At 34.3% G+C, this 24,309-nt stretch overlaps 1 protein-coding gene across 1 annotated transcript in view; it reads right to left on the bottom strand.

The window, feature by feature from the left end:
- Positions 1-1,184: 1,184 nt before the first annotated feature.
- The window catches only part of LOC139117861 (transient receptor potential cation channel subfamily M member-like 2), a 37,220-nt gene continuing 14,095 nt past the window's right edge, over positions 1,185-24,309 (bottom strand). Inside the window, 20 exon segments of the mRNA XM_070681095.1 lie at positions 1,185-5,122; positions 5,523-5,636; positions 7,385-7,528; positions 8,280-8,385; positions 9,210-9,296; positions 9,788-9,984; positions 10,417-10,420; positions 10,490-10,632; positions 14,181-14,288; positions 14,525-14,690; positions 15,524-15,656; positions 16,125-16,333; positions 16,880-17,027; positions 17,797-17,971; positions 18,511-18,765; positions 19,235-19,363; positions 20,928-21,081; positions 21,776-21,858; positions 22,407-22,502; positions 23,235-23,463. Coding sequence (XP_070537196.1) covers positions 5,006-5,122; positions 5,523-5,636; positions 7,385-7,528; positions 8,280-8,385; positions 9,210-9,296; positions 9,788-9,984; positions 10,417-10,420; positions 10,490-10,632; positions 14,181-14,288; positions 14,525-14,690; positions 15,524-15,656; positions 16,125-16,333; positions 16,880-17,027; positions 17,797-17,971; positions 18,511-18,765; positions 19,235-19,363; positions 20,928-21,081; positions 21,776-21,858; positions 22,407-22,502; positions 23,235-23,463 — 2,797 coding nt within the window. The 3' untranslated portion in view covers positions 1,185-5,005.

Here is a 24,309-nt window from a genome sequence, read left to right as displayed (position 1 = left end):
AGTGTCAGTACCGATCATATCATGTAGACTCAAGGTAAAGTCAATGTCCATCTCCCATTACTTGTACCCCTCCATTCCCTTTCTGTTGATCTGGCTGGCTGTCAAGATGCCCCCACTCCCTCCCAGTAAATGACTGCCTTCCTATACATGGAGAATGACAGCCTGGAGTTGTATTAAAATCAACACACTGAATACATCTGTACATTGTAATGTAAAGTTGTCTATTCATTCTCTGTGTGTGTGTCAATATGTCAACATTTCCTTGCTGGCTGTCAGAAACACTGTAGTGTGTATTATTTATACAGTCAGAATATCCCATAATAATGAAGAAGCAAGATGGCCATATTAAGTTAATACATGATAACAAGGGTAAGATCAAGATCTGTTACCTGCACACCCATTGGCAGATTATCATGTTTTTTTCCATTCCTCTCTTGTGTTATAAACTTATCATAGACAACAAATATAGTTGTCTGAGTCTTTGTATGCCGTGTCGCCACAACAGAGATGAATTACACAGTTTCCTGAGTTCATGCCTGAACTTGCTGTTCACTTTAAAAACCCTGTCAGCTGTAGCTTTTCATATTAATATAAAGAATACCATTCAATTTTCAGAGAGAAGCCTTACTGTTTTTGAAATGTCACTATTTCAATCCTTGGTGATGGGTTTGGTTGACTTTTTGTGAACTCACAATTGCCATATATGACTTGTAATTCAAAAATTATTTCGTTATTAAAATCAAAGTTGCATGTTCATGGTCAATGTTTGAAAACTGTTATGTGGTCACACTTCAGTCAGCATTTTACATACTGCTAGGTATATAGCCTTTCATTTCAAACCATATTACAAATAAATGTTAAAAGATAGCGCTAATAAGGCAGTAATTATTTCTACAAAAACATGTTGATGGAGCTCATTTGGTGTGCCATTTATTTGAAGCCATGACAAAACAACCTACCAATGGTATACACCCAGTGCACAACAATCTGTACACACAGAAAAGATGTGCACTTTTAGCTCAAATACCGTACATCTCTGGAAGCAATATTATAACATTGAAAGGGGCAGTCTCCTCTGCCATTGTACGGATATATCACTTTTTTTCCCAATCATGTGGATAAGTATCAACCAAGGTCAATTTTATGCCATAATCAACCTGTACCAATACAATGACAAGTCATGTCAGTTATAATATTATTTATTTTGTCATTCTGCAAAAGATAAACATACATATCTCTCAATAATGCAAAGTAATAAAGTCCTGTACATAATAAACTACACATATACATTTGTAAGATTGCTTTCTTTGAAATGTACACAGCCGGCTATTAAATTTTGACTCTTTAGTGAAAGTATATTGTTTTCAGCCAAATCATTTTATGTCGCCACATTGTAAAATGCTTGGCCTTTCAGCATGAAAATAGATCAATGATAGACATTTAATAATGAGTGTAATAAATGCCACTTGTCACAGGCCATGTTTTATGACCCTGTTACCATTTCACTGGCAAATTTCAATGAAAAAATTACCTCTTAGCTCTACCAAGTCCCACATGTAATCCACATTTTTGTAACAAAACACACTGACCGTAAACAAAGTTTCAAACCCTGTCACATTATCACAACAGTACAGCTGATAACACTAAAATAATGAAAGAAAGTAAGAATAATAGTCCAGCAAACAATAATTGCTTGATGTCAGAATATCTTTCCAACAGAGCAGATGATAAAATTATCATATTTAATAATACATTTCAATACTATTATACAGTAAAATATATCAACATCAAAATTCTGTCATCATCAAAATTGTACTTTGTAACACTGCAATTTGATACATAGTTATAGATTTCTACCATTCAATGTCAAAAATTTGTTGTTCATATAGAAATTGTTGACATGTTCTGATTGTGAGTGAGATCTCACCAGCTGCTGTCTGTCACTGAACACATCATATCAACAATATGTTGAATAAACTGAGTGTAACATACAAACACATAAACACAGACACACACATTGAGGGATGACTTTCATGAATGACAATCCTTTCCTTTCACAGTGGACTAATTCTTTGATTATTTCAGTATTTTGTGAACACAGGAACAAACCATAATAATTATGGTAATTATTGTAATTATTACAATAATTCAGGTCAGAAGATTTATATCTTTACAAATCAAGTTTTAAAATAACAAACTCTACTTTACCAGGATCTTTGGCAGCAACTATTTCCTGAATATAAGAATAGTTAATATTTGTACTCAATGCTATATACAATGTATAACTTATTTTTCAGCCAAACTGGTCTGATTTGAATATTTGAACAAAAAAAATATCATTATTGATATGCAAATCTTGTGTTGCAAATATCTGACATTGCTTTAGCCTCAGAGGTCACAGGATAAATAAAATCATCCTTCTACTGTCAGCCAATTGATGGTATAGATAATACTAGACACTAAGCCTCTGAATGATTCCATTTGAATATCAGCCTTGGAATAAAGTATTGGTGTTGTGTTGTGTATTCCCTGTATTTTGGAGAGTCTGTTCTTCATCCGTTGATGAACCTCACCTCTAACAGGTTTAAATTCAACAACAGCCTCTCTATGCAAGATGTAACGAGTAATAATAGCCTCTTGGTCAAAAGATACAGTTTGACAGATTTTGATTTCATGAATGCAGATACCACTGTCAATGTCACAGATGACTGTCAATGTCACCTTGTCTATCATACACTTGACATTCAATTAATTACAAAAATCAAAACCAAACTATACTTTTCTACAGGTGACAAACAATTACAAAGTCCAGCTTATTGATATTAAAACTATTTACACTGTACAGATCCAGTTGTAAAACTGGCTGAACCTGACTATTTCCTATTTACAAGTAACCATGGTGTAAGTGACATTACAATGACAGGTAAAATAGACTAGCATTTTTAATTATGCAGTAATGGATATGACTGTACACTGAGATAAGAAGAGTAAAAAAGAAGTGATTGCAATCAATAAATGTACACACATTTTACTTTGAAAAACAGTTTTTTTCATGTATTTTGTAAAAAGTTCCATCAAAGTTCGTTTTGATTTGTAGAGACATATAAAATTGATAAATTTTCAAAATACTGTATTTTACTACTGTAGATTACTGGTGATAAAAAATGGAAGATAATTGCAGATTTTACTTTCATTCTTTAAAACACTTGCATTCTGGGTACTAAATAGATTATATACAAATAATACTTTTACACTTTAATAAACAAAAACAAAGCCTCATGAAGTTTTCAATCTCTTCCTTGTCAGATGTCAAAACAGACGGATAATTTCACTGAATATTAACAGTTTGTAAATGACTGATATTATAAATGTAACAACTATTAAACTTTACTGTGACCATTTCAATTGGTTTTGACACTGACATAATTACTGCACTTCAAATGGTACATCATAATCAAGTTTAATTATTTGGACAGTCTTCCAACGAATTGGACTTTGAATACAAAACACTGCAATCATTATATAATTGATTTCACAGTGAATCTATAATGCTCAATTATTCAGTTAATAAAATTTTGAAATAACTTTTATCACTTAAAGTTTTCTTGTGTTTTTAGAAAGTGGCCCCTGGTTGTTAGTTAGAGTCCAATGTCTTTAATCAATGTAAAAGACAAGATACTATAAAATGGATCTAAAGTGGAGGTAGGAATAGTTGAAAGTAACAAAGACTTCAGCTAATACTCTTCCTGATTGTAATTTCAATGTGTATATTGCATGATAACCATGCCATATAGACAACAATATATATTCACGGATAAAACATACATATAACCCTGTCTTGACACTGTCTAGATTACCATATTCATAAATTTTGAATTCCCTGGGAACTAAAGCAAACACAAGGATTTACTGTGATTAACATGGCAGTAATGGTCAATGATAAAGAGGCTTATCAAGCGGTAATTTTAAAATAATGTAAAACTAATCTTGCTTCACTTTCAACCAGCAAAGGTATGATCTTTAAGCTTGCTATATATAACATGAGATCTACATTAATCTTATATACATCATTCATGCATCTACAACAAATGCCTCTAATTAGCATGGATTAGCATAGTAATTCTCTGCAATGCCTTGAGCTTATAATTCTGTGCAATGTCATGTGCAATGTAATTCACAAATTCCAAATAGCATTCTTAAATGCTGCATTATACAGATTAACTTTTACACATTGTTATGTATCACGATATGTCAATCATCATACATCTGTATCATATGAAACATAAAAGCTTTAAATGATACTGGTACAAAAATACCACTGAAAAGCTAGCAAGGAAAGCATGTAGCAAAGAATTTACATCTGACCTTGCCTTGTGTGTTTGTCATCATATTGTGAATTTTGATGAAAAATACTTGTTGATTTACAAACTTTAGATTCGACAATTACCATCAGTTTTGTACACAGAGCAGTGTAAGGGCCTGGCATGGATCATACATGTATCAAATTGGACGGAGTATTATTCAGCATGATTATATGATATGATAAATTTTATTAAAATTGATCAAGAGATCCTCTATAAATGCAACACTTGAACTTTCTATCATTTTGTGAACAGTGTATGCACACTTTTGCCATGATAGCTGCATTTTTATATCACTTAAAGAAGCAACTTATGCGCTCAGAGAAACAACTTGTGCACTTAAAGAAACAAATTGAAAAGCATGCAGAGATACAGCTTATGCATTTACAGAAACGAATTGAAAAGTGTGCAGTAATACAATAGTTATTGTTTGCTTCTATTCTGACCCAAAATTTATGAATATCAGAAATATTTCAATGTTGATTGTGATGTTTGGATATTTACCCAGTTTGATTTCAACAAAGACCTAAATCTTTGTGCATGCTTTAACCTCTTCACACCCTATACTCCCAAGAAACATGGTCCAGTCCACTAGTAATTTCATGAAGGGTGATTCCACTGACTGGGATATAGTGATGAAGGGATCAATAGTATGCATCATGGATTTGGGCCACTCTCTTCAGTATGACTGAATGACTAGCATACAATGGTACCTTTCCACTGATTCTCTGCCATCGTACTGCTTGAGCATCATCACCTGCCTGTAATGTACGAATAACGAACTTGAATCATTTAACATTCACTGACAGATATTTCAACAGGGTCAAAGGTCAAATGATGTAACAGAATAATGAAATTTAATCATTTCCATTCATTGACAGATATTTCAACAGGATTAAAGTCAAATGATGTGACAGTTCTACCTTAAATAAGACTGCTTCTACAAGTGTTATGATGAAAACCATTAATCTTATAGGTAAAGACTCCAATTTGAGCTGTAGCAATAGCAACAGGTGTTAAAAGAAAAATGTTTGACAAAAAAAATGTCAAACACTAGCAGTGTGATAATGCACAACCTAGTACACAGTATATCCATGATATATAATCTCAAATACATAAATTTGAAGATTTTCCGTACTTGATGTTCACTGGTTGTCTTACCTGTAATGCAAAATGTCCCAATGTTTTATTATTATCATCGTGATAGTTGACAGCTACAGTCTCCATCCAAGCATTGTCTGTGTTCCTTGGATCATCAACGTAGCCTTTGTACACCTGTCATAAACAATCACAAAAACAATACATTCAAGTCAATCTTTATTTACTTTACAACCTTCAGTATTAATTTGTAATAATAATAGCAAAGAAGATTTTATGCAAGATTAAACTGCCATCATTGAATAACGATCTGATAAACTGAGCTTAGAGATGCCACTATTTTGAACACAATCTTGCTACACACATGGTAACTAATGCAAAAACACAATCAACAGATGAATAATGCAATCAATTATGGTAATATTGTTTGACTACACTTCCAATATCACTGGCAACAATGCTGCACGTAATTCTTCCTAGGAGATAACTACACAGTAACTCTGTTTCTGACACTTCCTACTGTCTCATATACACCATACTCCTTGCAAACTATATCAAATATATGATTCCAACAAATGTATATACTAGTACCCTGAGCACTGTTTATCAATGCAATCCACACAGTGAAAAACACAATTACTATTAAATAGTGGTAAATACCAATCTTCTAACATTACTGATTGATACACTGTAATGAAACCTGGTTTGGATTTTTACCTCAATTATTCTGTCCTACCCTGTATGTTCTTGTTAATTTCTTCCATCTTTCTTTCCTGGTATACTTGTGTAGTTTTTCCATCTTTCCTATTCTAGGTATTTCCACATATTTCTCCAATTCATTCCCTATTCTAATGACCTATAACTCCAGCAATGTTGCTATCTTGTCACTGACCACCATTCAAAGCATTATCTGTATAAAACTAGAACTACCACTTAATGTCTGTCAGCACTATGATCAAATTTACCAACTAAAATACCTAGAATGGACATGAAAAGTCAGTTAAGTAGTTGCCAGTTTACTGAGTATCCTGTTAATGGTCTCAAATATAATATACTTCTTTATATTTGCTCTCCTTGCTTCTAATTTTTGAGTATATATTTTTCCTGCATTGTTTAAACTACTACCACAGCAGTGTGCCCTCTAAGGGGAGGTGAAAAAAAAATTTTTTTGAGTCAAATTGAAGAAAAGTTGACATGCTGTGCATCGCCGCATGCATGAACAGGTTATAACTAAAAAGTCAGCAGTTAGAAGTACAGCGCCCTCTATGGTCGTATGTCTTTCTCGATTCCTGATACTCTCTCGTGTCAGTCAGTGATATATCAAAATACACAACCTGAATGATCTAATACCTCTGAATAAGCTTTGAGTGACTACATGTACATGTTAATCACTGAAATGTTGAGTAAGACTGACATACTGAAAAAACAAAAAAACAGCAGAGAGAACTAGAGGTATTTCTTGTTGTTGAAAATGTTTTATGTTACTTTGATTCACAGTATGCTTGTCAAAACTAGTGGATCAAGGGAATATTACACATCACAAATCTTGCGGACAAAATTTGTATATATACTAAAATAATTGCCCAGATACAGAACACGATGGTCTTGCATGTTGACAACAAGCCTCACACTACACAGACAACTGAAAAATTGAACAAAGGTGAATAGACAGATCTGCCATGAATGAAAAACATGGCATCTTATACAATTTAAATTAACTTCCATAGAATTTTACATGAAAACCATCCGATCGTTTTGCAGTGTAATTGTGCAATCATTGATAGATTGAACATGAAAAGGGAGAGTAAAGCACAATAAAGGTACTTTTTTTGACAAGTAAAGTTGAATGAGTGCATATTGTGTATTGTTTACACCTAATGAACAAACCTCCCACTATATCCAAACTTTACTTGACAATTTCTTACCTCAATACCATTCTTGAAAAAAACATCCAACTTTTCACTGATTTCTTTGGTTTCTTCTTCCGACTTGTCAAGTCTTCCCAGAGCTTCCTCACTGAACTCAGCTTTCAAAGTTTGACTGACTAACTGACCTGGTTCAACCATTCCCTACAAAATATAAATATATTGTCATCTTTCATCATATAATAAAATCTTTCATGTTAGCTTGATTCAAACTTCTGTATCTATTTCTACCTTTGATACATTGTTACAAGTACTTTCAATTCCTCTATTATCTGAGTTGTTTTAATCTCAGGACAAAATATGACAGGCATAGAGACAAAGTTCAAACTATTGACCCCTAGGTATAATGTGACTTGGTAACAGTTCTATAGACACTACCATTTTTACAATACTTCACTAGTCTGCTGTTTGTCTGGAATCATTTTAAAGCCATAACAATGTTGTGTTAGTGAAACCAGCAATGTAATTTGTTCCACAAGAGTTAACACAGGCTATGGCAGTCATTTTGCAATTCAAGTATCAGTGAATTTGTTTATTAAAGTGAGTGATTTTTTGAATACTATGCTAAATCTTGCACAGTAACCACTGATTTACACTATTGATTATGACACAGAATAGTTAAAAGTTTCTTTGAGGAAACTGAGCAAAAGTTAAAAACTTCGTTTTCAAAGGTGCACACTACCTTAAATTAAAAGTGCTGATAATAGACTGGAATTCCCTCTGGATACAGGGTTACAAGGATTGCCCATTTTTGTGGAAATTTCACTACAAATTCTTCCACTAAAGATGTGTAACAACATAACACTTTGTACTGTTTGATGATAGTATGCATTGTTTATTGTACATGACTTTTGCACCATTGTCACATCAACTTTGTACAAGCCAACAAACTTACCCCAGGAATTGCCCATTGCTGATTATCACGCCTCTGAATAGCTACGAATTCTAAGACTTTCTTGCCTTCTTCTTCAAGATAACCTCCATCCTGTTTCCTCTTCCATCTAAAATAATTCAAGCAGAATCAATCTAACTTCATTAAATCATCTGAAAACTACATTTTTCCAAACAAGTATAGTTCTGCCAGTTTTTGAGATGGCAACCTCATTTTCTAAACTAGTTTCTTTAATCAGAGAATAATACAAAATAATTTTTGTCATATTACTATCATCTTCTTATTTCAGTTAACGGCTTTTTTCAAAAGATTTCGTGTATATATATATATATATATATATATATATATATATATATATATATATATATATATATAATATATATATATATATATATATATATATATATATATATATAATATATATATGTGTGTATATATGTATATGTGTATATATGTATGTGTATATATGTATATGTATATATATGTATATGTATATATATGTATATGTATATGTATATATATATATATATATATATATATATATATATATATATATATATATATATATATATATATATATATATATATATATATATATATATATATATATATATTTGAACAAGCATCCTATGTACGGAAGATAGTAATTAGAATCAACTTCACATGAAGCTACAGAATATATATCATGTGTCTTATAAAGTTTATCTATTTTGTCTGGCATCTAGCAGGTGAAGTTCAAGTACAGGATGGGAGGTGTCATTGTATCTGAGTGAAGAGGAATGCTTTGCAATCATGACTTTAAAAGTTCCCTGAGTGGTTTACATAGTGGGACACCACAACCCATCAAGTCCAGGTTTCAAGTTCACCATGATGACTCCTTCCAACCATGTGAAGGTCAGTGTATTGGTAAGAACAAAATGACATTGACATTACCTTGTAACAATAGGATCAGCTGCATGGTTTGGTCCAAATCTTCCCAACAAACCACGACCAATCATACCAGTTCTACCTTTGGGATTCCTAAATCAATAATGGAATCAATATTACTTTATTGGGGAGAACTTCTGACCTAAATTTTACACAAGTGCAAGACTAGTATAAATTGAAAATCAGCCACCTTATCTATCTGGCATAAAACACCAGCACAATATTACATTCATGATTGTATATTTGCTTTTTTTGTTAATATGCAGAACAAGGTCAATGCATCCATATATGGATCAGGAAGTCCAGGGGATAAATGATGATAATGTTATTATCCAAACTACGGTAGTCAGGGAGTCTGAAGTTACTGCAATTACACAGTACAAGAACATGCTGCACCACTATACCAATGCAAGCCATCATCAAGTTCACAGCAACCTCAGGTAGGTAGTATCCTTTAACATACAGATCATTCGCCTCTATCAAAATATTTAGAAATAAAATATCCTTATCCCTCCTCTCTGTCTACCTTGTCTCTCTTTACCCTCTTTTTTCCTCCTCCACATCTGGCCCCTCCAAGTACTTACAATGGAAGGCCATCTTTGATGGTGTAGCTGCCTACATAGCTGACACGACTGACCCTACACTGTGTGTCCATCTGATTGTAACACAGTATGGGTCTGATATCTTTAGGCATAGACATCAAATCAGTGTCTGCCCATGGTGGATCAGCCAGTACTTCAGTAGCTGTGTAGTCTACTGGATCATATCCTTGGAATTCAATCTGAAACCAGTAAAAAACCGCCTCTAGTTATGAAGCTTCTAGTTATTTGCTAGTAATTCCCCTGGGTGGTTATTTAGTTATGTGATGCTTTGGCTATTACATTCAATAGTTGAACAGAATCATGATGGTCATGAAATATAATTGACAAAATCATAGTTTTGAATTGATATTTTTTTAGTATGCAGAGGTAATCATAAGTTAACAAGTCACTGAATAAATCACAATGTCAAATCAATTGTAACACATCTGACATATTGTTTTCATATTTACAAGGAACATAAATTGTTCGTACAAATCATAAAAAATACATAAAATATTCTGAACAGGACAAAATGCTAATGGCCTGAATAGATGTACATACATGCTACTCTTCACCACAATAACAACTCACATACCGGGATATATTAAACATCCACTTATAAAAGATGTTACCAGTCTGGAAGATGATAACCGTTGTATTGGATCTAACTTAAACTTACCTCCCAATGTACTTTTTCATCGGTACTTTAAATCTTTTATTGCACATCCTGGATATGGACTGAGTCTGGCTTTGTAGTGTAACATTAATCCTAATTCTTCAATTGTTGTTGCTACTCTCATTGATTCATCTTCTTCGTCATCATCAAGATCATCATAATCAATGGTTGCTGTTGTCAAATTCAGAAAATATGTCTCTGACGTTAGAGTCCACTTCAAGATACGAAACAAATATACAGTTAACTGCAGGCTTTCAGTTTAATTTAAGCAACAAACCCAAAGTAACACTTCAAACTTTGTGTTACGTACCTCCCTATAATTGATTTACCAAACTCCCTATCATTGATTTACCTAACTCCCTATCATTGATTTACCTAACTCCCTAACATTGATTTACCTAACTCCCTATCATTGATTTACCTAACTCCCTATCATTGATTTACCTAACTCCCTATCATTGATTTACCTAACTCCCTATCATTGATTTACCAATTTACCTAACTCCCTATCATTGATTTACCAAACTCCCTATCATTGATTTACCAAACTCCCTATCATTGATTTACCAAACTCCCTATCATTGATTTACCAAACTCCCTATCATTGATTTACCAAACTCCCTATCACTGATTTACCTAACTCCCTATCATTGATTTACCTAACTCCCTATTTGGATTTACCTAACTCCTTATAATGGATCTACCTAACTCCCTATCATTGTTTACCTAACTCCCTATCATTGATTTACCTAACTCCCTATTACCTAACTCCCTATCATTGATTTACTTAACTCCCTATCATTGATTTACCTAACTCCCTATCATTGATTTACCTAACTCCCTATCATGGACTTAAGGGGGGTTTACACGTGGGAGTTAAGTCCGGAGTAGACACCGGAATAAATATAAACCTGTGTCAGTTGGACGTGTGAACAGACAACACCGAACTAACAAAGAACTAAATTAATTCGGTGTCAGAGGGCTGGTCCAGGTTCGGTGCTCCGTACTAAACAATGGCCTATTTACACGTGTGACCAGAACACCGAACTAAACGCCGAACTATATCCTGTCTTCGGTTCGGTCATTACCACAATGGACGGTGTTCAAGTAAGAAGCTCTCGCGATCGCGGCAACAATTGGTCACAGGAAGAGATCAGGCTACTAATTTCAATCTGGAGAGACGAAAACGTCATCCGTATGATGGACGGCACGTCGAGGGATCGGCAAGTGTATGAAGACGTCGCTGCCAAGGCCAGGGAGAAGGGACTCGAGAGGACAGCGGAACAATGCCACAACAAAATCAAACGGTTGCGAGCTCAGTTCGAGTCCATGTCCGACAACAACCGTCATAGTGGCAGAGCTAGACAAACGATGCCATTTTACGATGAGTTGTTAGTAAAGGGAAAGCAACTGATAGTAAAGGGAAAGCAACTCCACACATCGTTCATATTTGGGTGTTGTTTGCGTTTTTGTGTATGATATTGTGTATAATATAAGTGTACATCATGTTTGGCTGTTTTATGTAAAATGTCGCTTAGCCATGGCGGGTACGATATAGTGGGAATAGAAACCGTATGTCGCCTGTATACGGTAGTATGGTTACAGAAAGTATCCGATGAAGTCATGGCGCTTATAAGTGTGTCGCCTATATTTCTGTTCCATCTATATGCGATTATTGGTTGGTTTTGGAACAGTTTTTTTAGTGTTTCGTCTTTTTCAAGTTCACTCCAGTTTTATGTCAGGGCCTTCTTGATTTTTGTCGTGTCGATGTACAGGCTATACGTTGTTATGAAGACTATTGTATTGTTGGTGGTGTTACTGGTTTCTTTTTGTTGTTCAAGCAGTCTTTTCCTGCTTTTATGATCTGTCTCTCTGATAATGCGTTCTATTTCATTTTTTTATATTGTCGATCTTGTAATTTTTCACTAATTTTTTTTTCACTAAATTGTGTGACTTTCTGTGTAAAATCGGTTTCGTTGTTACGTGTTCTGATGTATGGTAATGTTTCACCTTTGATCAGACCGTTGAATGTTGCTGCCAGATGGCATGAGTTTCTTTGTAAGAGCTGGAAAATATCTGTTGGTTTTGTGTGTGTCTTGATGTCGAGAATATTCTCTTTGTTGTACCGACGACCTTTGTAGATAGTCAGGTCTAAATATGTGATTTCTTGAGAGGAGCTTTCAAACGAAAATTTGAAAGTAGGATGCATTTTGTTGATGTTTGATATGAATTCATTGAGTTCGTGTTGTGTTCCGATGAAAATCAGAAAAACATCGCCCTGAACCTCAGCCAGGTCGGTATTTGTTGTTTGCGTTTCAGTATTATTCTCATTTCTGTCTCGTGAAATGAAGGCCTAATATCTGCTATTTCTGGCGAACAACCCATCGAGATTATTTCCGTATAAGAGCCGTCCCCATATTTGCCGGTAGAATTCATCGTTGAATTCAAATGTGTTGTTTATTAAGATTACTTCTAGCAGAGCTATCATGTATTTCGTTGTTGGTTACTTGATTATGTAATTGTTTGATGATTTTTCCTGATTTAATGCTCTGCCAACTGATTCAATTGCCTCATAATGTGGTGTATTCGTGTTCATGGAAATCCAGTGTTACTAGTGTCGCATTGGCCGGAACTTTGATTGTCTCAATTTTCCGTATAAGAGTCTGTATTGTAGGTGTCTGTCTAGGTGTTTTTCATCTTAACATGAAATAGATAATGACATCAGACGGGGCGAGGCCAACAATATTCTCTCCTAGTAAATTTCTTCGCCGAAGGCGTCTTGATTGGTTGACAGAACACAAAAAGAGCATAGACAGCAGCTGCATGATGTGTGGGTCCGCCATTGCAAGCAAGCGATTGTTCTCTAGCCCAGATATCGCTGAGGGCGCTTGACCCGAACTAAATTCATACCTTGTATATGACGTGTAAACGTGAGATCGCTTAGATCGCTGATAAGGAATATTTACAGAACGACTAATCAGATTCCCTCAGGTTTAAAAAACTACACGTGTAAACCCACTTTTACCTAACTCCCTATTATGGATTTACCTAACTCCTTATAACTAATTTACCTAATTCCCTATAATTGATTTACCTAACTCCCTATAACTAATTTACCTAACTCTCTATAACTAATTTACCTAATTCCCTATAATTGATTTACCTAACTCCCTATAACTAATTTACCTAACTCCCTATAACGATTTACCTAAATCCCTATCATTGATTTACCTAACTCCCTATCATTGACTTACCTAACTCCCTATATGGATTTACCTAAACCCTATCATTGATTACCTAACTCCCTATATGGATTTACCTAAATTCCTATCATGACTTTAATACCTAACTCCCTATACTGATTTACCTAACTCCCTATACTATATAATACTTTACCTAACTCCCTATACTAATTTACCTAACTCCTATAACTAATTTACCTAACTCCCTATAACTAATTTACCTAACTCCCTACAACTAATTTACCTAATTCCCTATAATTGATTTACTTAACTCCATATATTAATATTCATCACATATAGAAGAGTCAAAGGTTATCATAGAGACTACACTGCACAATGAGTCCCTAGCTGAAAAGTAGGATTATACAATGAATACAGATGTGGTATGTCAGTTTGATAGTCAACGGTAAAAGACAAGAAGTCAGTATGAAAGGAATAGGAATTAAACAAAAAAAGCCAATCTGTGTTGAAAACTCCCATCTTTGCTTTTGATTTCTTTCAGTTTTGGTGGGCCACTTTTTGCTCCCATTTTGTTTTCCATCATAGATTTAATAATCCAGTCAAGAGCTTGCTGAGTTCTCTCCATCTGTCAAACAAACATAAACATTCTCATCATGAAAAGAAATATTTTCCAGCTTTGATGGCTTAAATCAAGAATATAGGGTAAGCTTTCTTCCATTGTGACGTCTGTTTTTCATTTTATGAACAATGTTATTTGTTCTTTATTCATACCTTCTGATCCTGAGCAATATTACTGGATAAACTACAGCTGAAATCAAAAATCCAATACACACGTGGTCACTAAGATTTTGGTGTTCTTACCTGATTCTCCAAACTCTTCATTCTTGTTTCCAGTCGTCTCTGTATTGGAGCCCCTCCCCCACCACCACTACTGCTACCCCCTCCTTCACCATTTTGTTCATCTTCATCATCATCTTCCGGTATATCCTCCTTCCATTGATCCATATACTGGACAATGGTATCAACTCTACATGCAACAAAAAGTAATGATGGAAAATTTTACAGGAATACTGAACTCACAACAATTCCCAAAACTGAAATGTAACAAAATACGCATAAATTTGCATCAATTTAGCCATAAACTGCTTTGAAATTCTACAATTTTACAAATGCTTGAAAAGTTCACATGTACAAATAACTGTAATCTATTTGTAATCATGTGAAGCTTTTGTGACTAAAATGTAATGGAAAATCTGTATTTTCTGTCACAGTGATTGCAGATCAAGCAAGAATACATAAATACTATGTTCACAAAAACTTTTAAACTGATTTGTAGGTTTCATTAAAATAAACCATGCATACACATCAATTGTGATTTCTATACTCGGCATATGAAAGACTACGATTCTGTGCATCAGAGATGTACATGAATCTGCTAAACTGACGCATCAAGGATATTTATTTCTCACAGGTTAATCAGCTACAGTGAAGCATTACTTTGTAAACCATTGTACACTTTACAAAGTCACAGTGCCATGGTGATACTTGCTGTCCTACTCAACCCTTTAGTTCCTGAATAAAATTCAGTCAGACTTGCATTGTGTCACCAGGAATAAATGACTGTCATATCTGTACAGTCATTCTTGATTTCAACATTCATTGACTCTTTCATGTCTGACTTTCTGGTAATATTGGTTTAGACCTGACAAGGTTGACTACAGCATATGTACAACATGCATGTAGTAACAATATGAAGATAGAAATTGAACAGACATTGAAGGCTTTTACAGAATTGACAAAACTATGATTTGTGTCATGATCCAGATATTTGAGGATCAGACCTTTACAAACATCACTTACTTTTCATACGTTGCTTTTACTCTTTCATCAGTGTTTGCCGACTCTAAAGTCTCCTTTTTCTGAATGTACTTTTCAGCATTGATCATTTCAAACAGACTGAGTTGTTTATGTTCATCCACTGTTAAGTTTTGCTCTGAAAACAACAGAAACACAACATAGAAGTTCCATGAAAAATTGTACGAACATTGAGAAAATAAAGGAATTAATATATAATATCACAGCTGACATACACATCTGACCCTTCAACTTTACCAATAAACAAAATATCTAATAATTACTTCAGTGGAAAAATCAGTAGCTCAAAGATGATACAGCGTCACTTGCCTCTACATAAAATATCAAATATCATCCAGATGAGCTTCTGAACAGCTGAAACAATGTGGGTTGTTTTTGCAGATATAAAATTACTTGATACTGTGATTGACGTTGAAATTACAGTACACTCTATGATATCTCTGTCAGAGTACAAAACATACTCCTAAATATAGACAATGTTTTACTCTATATATAAAAATACAACTGCCATTTTTAGCCATCACAGATGAAGTCATGTTATATTACAACAACAAAAAAGATATTGGAGAGAGAAAAATTAACTTACTCAGTGGTCGTACAACTCTGACGGCAAAATAACCTTTCCTGAATTTGCAGCAACAATTGCGGACAGTGGCACGGAATATAATCCACAGATGTGATAAGACAATGAGGGGAGGGCAGAGGGGAGGTCGACGCATGTATTCAACAATCAGAGCATAACGCTGGAATTTCCAGAATATGTCTGTGTTCTCCTGTACAGCTTCAAAAGTGTAACTGTTAAAGAAGATATGGGTGGAAGTTAGATTTCATTATTGTCACTATCAAGTTTCTTATTCAATGATGACATACCCAGTGCAAGTTTCAAATAATCATTATTTCAGTATTGAGTGAAAACACTCAATACTTTGCACTTACTTTGTAATACATACACAGCAGTGTAACTGGGTTTAAAAGAAGATAAAAATTCTAAATGTTGACCGTTCTTTGCATGACAGAGTAAGCTTAAGATGTTCAAGTCATGATGGGCATTGGAAGGGATGTTCAAGTAGCAATTTTTGCAATCATCCCTTTAAAAAGGTAGCTGGTAAGAAAAGTCACAATTTAAAAACTGGTTGTTTTTGTCAGCTATGGCTTGTACATAGTTCTCCAATGAATCATGTACACTGGTCTAACTTGCTAATCATCCATGCCAGCCAGAGTTTTCAAAGCACAGTTTAAATGATTTGATATGACTGGCTTGTAGATTGTACAAAGATGCATTGTTAATAATCTCATTTAGTTAAAACTACACTTGAATTAGCAGAGAAACAATTAGCTTACCTGAACATAGCAATGAGTAGATTGAGAAGCAGAACATTGGATAGCATCATGTAGAGCACCAATAGAACTATGACCAAACAATGTGTGTCTGGACAGCGTTGACCACCTTCTTCAATAAGTGTGGCATTTGTTGTACAGTCAATCTCACCTTAAACAGACACAACAAAACAAACAGTACACTTTATAAATCTTGCATTTGCAATAATCCATCATATACTCAGTTAAAATTCCATCAGCAACCATCTACAGATGAAAAATTCCATATGCAGGACAGTTAATCACCTTTACTGTCATTTTCTTACCGGTACACTAATGATGATATACTTAACAACTCCTTTGTTCAAAACATTTACAGTATTTGTACAGAATATACAACACATTGAAAACTTGACTACTATTAGCAAAGCAAAGCAGGATATTCATATTAAGATATGGTGTGAACATCCAAAAGCTTATAATGTGTTGCTAACAATTTTCCCTTGCAGATTGAAAACTCTTTCATACCATTTACACATTCACCTGTAATATTTAACTAATACTGATTTGAATTAAACATTTTAGAAAGTTTTAATGGGAAGTTAGGAAAGTAAAATGCTGCCTTTGATCAGAGCTATAGCCGTGGCATTAGAAGAAGATTTGTCCACAAGTTTTCAAATACTGTGTCAAAATGGTAGTGTCTCACAAACTCATTTTCTCTAAAGAATTATTCATAAGTTATCTAAGCTGTCTTTCAGGTTTTTTATGATCACATAGTTTTCTAAGGTTGTGTTTATATCCTGACATGGGTATTGCAATTTGTGAAATAGACCCAGTCATTCTCTACTCTTTCCACACAGATAAAAACCAAATAAACTTATGGTAGAATAGTATTTTCATCATTTCCCTTCACAGAAAAATGAGAAGAAATTTTAAGTTACCTCTGAGTTCTTCCAAGAACAATTCACCATAGATCTGGAAGTAGGGTTTGTAAAATACTCCTTCGATAAGAGGCACTATTCTACTTTCATTGGGGTAGAGTATAGCTTGCATGGACACACCATAGCCAAGGATAAATACAAACAAAATACCAACAAAGAACAGCAAATCCACCATCTGTCAATGTAGGAGCAAAATAGGAGCATTAAAAATCTCATCAAACATTTCTCATTCTATTACTTGACAGTTAGTTTTATGTCAATGCTGAGGCCTCTAGTCTGTTGTGCAAATCAGTGTTTGAAGGTTAAACATTTCAAAGATATTGCTTTTTGCTCAAGTATATTTGAGGACACTATTTGACAGTGCTTGACACTTGTAAAGATATTTAAGATGGATTTTGTTTTTTGTAGACATGAAAATGAATGTCTTAGTTGCTTTGCTCAGTTACACCAGCTAATGTCAATAATTATAATTCAGGTAAAACATAATGCACATTAATTAAATTGATCTACCAGTATATTCTTCATGTTTGAGTGAAAAATGCCCAAAGACATGATTATGATAAAACAATGATCACAGATAAAGTTATGCATTGTGGAATAAAACTAGTACATAATTTATGTATGGAAATGGTTTAACTCTGTATTATTGCTTTGGGAATGTGCATATGGTGAAAAACAAGGCATCTTGATATGAAAATTATAAATAAAGCTCACCATTTTGCCAATCATAATCAGTTTTGGCCCCATTTGTCTGTTAAGATAAAACACGTGAAGAAGTCTGATATAGAAACACAGAATATCCATGGACCAGATGTAGCGTGCTGCTTGTAACGTACTGGCAGAATCTCCAAATCGTAAACCCAAACCAGTGTAGAACAATGACAGTGAAATCACATCCAGTATGTTCCAATAATCATTAATCCAGTTAGATAACTTCAAAAAAATACTGTGGGTCTCTTCTTGTATAATCTGAAAGGGAATAGAAGATAGATTTGAAACAAGACTTGCTTACACTGTGTCACTAGACTTTGAATATACATTCCTAATAGTCACTAGTGAAATTGTTTCATCATTTTAAACTTCAATCCTTGTATCAAAGTGTCCCTGTCTAGGGGGTCCAGTGTTGCTAAAATTAACCATATTCAGATTTTAAAAACATTTGGTGTTGAAAGGGTAGGAACGGAGAGAAAGACCTGTAAAGTCCAGGAAAACACACATAGAAATCAACATTAGTGTCCTATGGTGTCAAAGCCAACCAGGAATCTCCATTAGCATCCCAAGGTGTCAGACAAAGGCCTTCAACAATACATTGCTTGGACAGACAGTGACAATTATTCACACATTGTCTTCATGTAAAAATTTTAAAAATCAAATGATAAATTGAAAACCTGTAGGCGAATCTTACTTTCATTATTATGTGTATTTTTCGTTCACTTACCTGTCTTATTTCTTCACATACCAGTGTACTGACCCAAAATACAAGTACAGTCTCTGCTATTGAGATTTCCGAGTGGAAATTGATCAACAAGATGTAACTGAACAATATCAGGAACACAATGTAGGCGAACTGATGAGGAAAGAATATCATTCATATTACTCACTTTGACATGCAATTCTTGGTCTTAGAAAACATTGCAAGAAACCTCACACAGGAAGATTTTATGGCCATATATCAATACCAACATCAGTGACAGAAAACCGCAATATAATTAAGATTGTAATTACGCATCAAACAGAGATTTGGGGAGTGATTAGGTTCCAACATGTCAAGCAATCATTACTAAAATGATGATACTGCATTAAACAGTTGTGTTGATTATCACATAGGTGCTCTTGAATAATTTAAAATTTGAGTCCTGAATAAGAGAAGGTATTGGTGTGATATCTATCAAATAAGTTACAGACTCACCATGTCTTTTCTTAAATTTCTTACCATTGATTTTACTCTAAGTGAAGTTACTGATTCGTTGAGATAAAATTGTTATGATTTTGCATCAACAGTTTATCCATGGTTGATTAGGTATAGGCAAGTGTTCACATCAAATTAATGAGACATTACACTCTGCTATTGTCCAAAAGAGAGAAATATACCAATCTATTGTCCTATGCAGAGAAATATACCAATCTATTGTCCTATGCAGAGAAATACTGGTACACCCATCTATTGCCTATGCAGAGAAATATACCTATCTATTGTCCTATGCAGAGAAATATACCCATCTATTATCCTATGCAGAGAAATATACCCATCTATTGTCCTATGCAGAGAAATATACCCATCTATTGTCCTATGCAGAGAAATATACCCATCTATTGTCATATGCAGAGAAATATACCCATCTATTATCCTATGCAGAGAAATATACCCATCTATTGTCCTATGCAGAGAAATATACCCATCTATTATCCTATGCGGAGAAATATACCTATCTATTGTCCTATGCAGAGAAATATACCCATCTATTGTCCTATGCAGAGAAATATACCCATCTATTGTCATATGCAGAGAAATATACCCATCTATTATCCTATGCAGAGAAATATACCCATCTATTGTCCTATGCAGAGAAATATACCCATCTATTATCCTATGCAGAGAAATATACCCATCTATTGTCCTATGCAGAGAAATATACCCATCTATTGTCATATGCAGAGAAATATACCCATCTATTATCCTATGCAGAGAAATATACCCATCTATTGTCCTATGCAGAGAAATATACCCATCTATTGTCCTATGCAGAGAAATATACCCATCTATTATCCTATGCAGAGAAATATACCCATCTATTGTCCTATGCAGAGAAATATACCCATCTATTATCCTATGCAGAGAAATACCGGTATACCCATCTATTGCCTATGCAGAGAAATATACCCATCTATTGTCCTATGTGGAGAAATATACCTATCTATTGTCCTATGCAGAGAAATATACCCATCTATTGTCCTATGCAGAGAAATATACCCATCTATTGTCCTATACAGAGAAATATACCCATCTATTGTCCTATACAGAGAAATATACCAATCTATTGTCCTATGTGGAGAAATAAACCCATCTATTGTCCTATGCAGAGAAATATACTGATAAACATACCCAGATATTGAATAGGTTGAAAACTTACCACATTGTAAGAGAAGGCGACGACTGGTGCAGAAAAGAAAAAACTGAACTTTTGATAAGCATTGAGTTTTCGTTTTGCTCTGATGTCAATGCCTTCATCATAGTCTGCAAGGCCGTCTGATGTTCCTTCATCAGTCTCATCATCAGAGATCAACCTGAAATAAATGCAAATGATACGATGATGATGATGATTGAAACATGCAGTTTGCTGTCAAAACCCTTTTATATACAAGAAAATTTTACTCTTCATCTATTGTCTGATTTTAATTGCCTTTGAGCATATGAAAATATCCAAACCTGCCATGCATATGACATGGTGATCCTTTGATATCATGACTTGCAATGAATGCTGGGATCGTTTGATATCATGAATTGCAATGAATGCTGGGATCCTTTGATATCATGACTTACAATGAATGCTGGGATCCTTTGATATCATGACTTACAATGAATGCTGGGATCCTTTGATATCATGATTTGCAATGAATGCTGGGATCCTTTGATATCATGACTTGCAATGAATGCTAAGATCCTTTGATATCATGATTTGCAATGAATGCTGGGATCCTTTGATATCATGACTTGCAATGAATGCTGGGATCCTTTGATATCATGACTTACAATGAATGCTGGGATCCTTTGATATCATGACTTGCAATGAATGCTGGGATCCTTTGATATCATGACTTGCAATGAATGCTCGGATCCTTTGATATCATGACTTACAATGAATGCTGGGAACAATACCATATTACCGAAGATTTGTCATCTTGTCATCACTAAAACTGATTAGAATTAGCATGTTTCACTTGGAAAGAGATGGAATAAGCTGGATAAGATATACCACACCTCTTTTGGCTGCCATGTTCATCCTGTTGCTGAATGCTGACCATTTGAAGACTTTGGTTTAGTTTATCACCTTTGATACTGTCCTGAAAAGTTAAATAATACAACAAAACATATAATTTGGACAAGGTCATTGGTCTTCATATCAGTAACAATTACTTCAGGGAGAAGAGTATTCCTTGAAAAGCATCGTTTCTGAACAGTGAACTTGGCATTGTTCAATGTCAAAATACAGGTACCAGTACACTTCATGATAGTATTACATGCATGCATCTCTAAAAGAATATTCTACCTGTCAGTGTGTGTGTTCCCAGTGCTACAATACATATAAACATTTCTGAATACTAAATTTGCTTCATAGGTAGTAAATCCACAATGCATCAACATGTTCAACATTACTTTCTGTATCTTGCATCTCATTATAATACTGCTCATTGTGACATGCAAATCAGTGGAAAATTATGTTGTTACACTAAAAATACTGAAAAATAAACCATATCATGCACTTGGATAGCAACTAAGTTCTTTTCTAAAATGACATAACCTATACTACTGCAATGACAAAACACAGTTGGAGATACAGTAATGAGGTATCAATGCTGATTAAAAATGCAGGATGAAAGTCTACTACTACCTTGCGACTGTCTGAAACAGTTTCTGTATCTTCAGCAGGCTCCCTGAACTTTAGCAGACAGAACATCAGCGGTGGAAATACTAAACAGCTTATCAACTGTAGGGAAATAAATGTGCATAAAATACATTTAATTGAAATACAGGTAACTAAGTTAAAAATATTAACAAAAATATACTTTTTCAGTGCTAACATTTGACCACTTTAATGAATTATAATGGTCCATATTTACATGTAAGTATAAAAGTTTGATTAAATTTCCTTCAACTTACAGTTTTCCTAAATAAACTGCTATAAAATTTGCCTACACGTAACAGGTTTCTAAATCTGATATAAGGCTAGACAAAGACATGACGACAAGTTATGTTTAAGTCCTGTAACAATTCAGTCCTGAATTATTTAGTGAATGAAAAATGTTCATGAGTGAAATTTAAGACAAAGAGGATAACATTTACCCTTATCAATCATATCAATGGATTGTCTAACATCAGGACAATGCAACTTTCTACACTGTCTATGGTACATATACCGGTACTTTAATTAACTGCTTCAGGTGTGAGGGCCCATATAAGGGATTTCTAAGATATATAAGATATGCTACCAGAAAGTCAGGACTGAAAGGGTTAACTGGATAAGATAAATCAAACTCAGTGATAGGGACTGACTAGTTGTTGTCTGCTTTTGATACAAATGGGAAACCAAATAATTTTGTCAGTCTGATACAATCCACCACTGTAATGCTACTTTAGGTATTTTGCAATGGTTGTTAATTGAAATCTTACACGGCTGACAAATACAAAATGTCTGCCCCTCAGTCTACATCAAACCTACCTTTATTGTAGTGGTATGTTCCCTTTCCAGTTTGCCATACCAGATAATACTGAGTAAGTTTTGTGCAGCTGAATGTGCAACGAAATTCTTATCATCTGCAGAGATAGCTAGTCGTAGACATGTTGATTTTCCCCAGAATGGCAACTCTCTCACCAGTAACATGAGGGCTCTCTCTTCATTGTCCTTGTAACACTCAGTCAAGACACCACTTGCAATCTCTTCATATTCCCTGTAGGACAAAACCTCCACTGCTTTACTAATATTCACAAAGCAAGACAGGATTGGTGAAACAGTCATGCAACTGACAGGTACTGTCTCAAAGGTTCATACTTGTTGATGCTGACAGTAGCTACTGAACACAATAGAAACCCATTTCCAGAAGGTTAAAATGTATACAGTATAAAGATTCCTGCACGTTTTTCTCGTTCTCAAACAAGCAAAGCATGCAATCAAACTAAACACTGATGGCAGTGAACATCATGCTCTCTATCTATGAAATGTGGTTTACTCATGGTGAATCAGTAACAGTACCGGTACATGCCAATTTTCATAGATGATGAGAGAATGTCCATGTGAAACATTGATAATTGTCCAAGGGATGAAAATTGTTGTCAATCATTAAGTTGAAACAAAAAAGTGAATGTATTTACAGATCACTTGCACTGTTTCAAGTGTGGAAAGTTGAGTGCCATAAGATACAATCACATGAGGGAAATGTAATAGATCTGAGTGTGGTGATACTGACATGCAAGGAATTGATATCAAATCATACCTATCATACTTGCCAAACATGATCCAATGATTAAAATGTATTTTCTCCTATATGTCAACACAGATAGATAACCATATTTGAAACTAAAATAAATTTGGAACATATGGGAAGAAGATGACAATAATTCAAAGAACCTTTATACTTTTGGTGCCGTGTCTGAATTAACTAACACTGCCTTTGTGAGTTTCATTCTGGACACTTACTAAGCAGTATTGTGACCTCATTTCTACCATGGATATCGAAAATTCCACGAAATGCAGTTTTTATCCAAGCAATGACCTAGATCATAGGCATGGACAAATA

The sequence above is a fragment of the Ptychodera flava genome, chromosome 18 (assembly GCF_041260155.1).
Source record: "Ptychodera flava strain L36383 chromosome 18, AS_Pfla_20210202, whole genome shotgun sequence".
Classification (NCBI taxonomy): domain Eukaryota; kingdom Metazoa; phylum Hemichordata; class Enteropneusta; family Ptychoderidae; genus Ptychodera; species Ptychodera flava.
The sequence above is the reverse complement of the archived record's forward strand: the minus strand, read 5'-3'. Positions and strand labels throughout refer to the sequence as shown.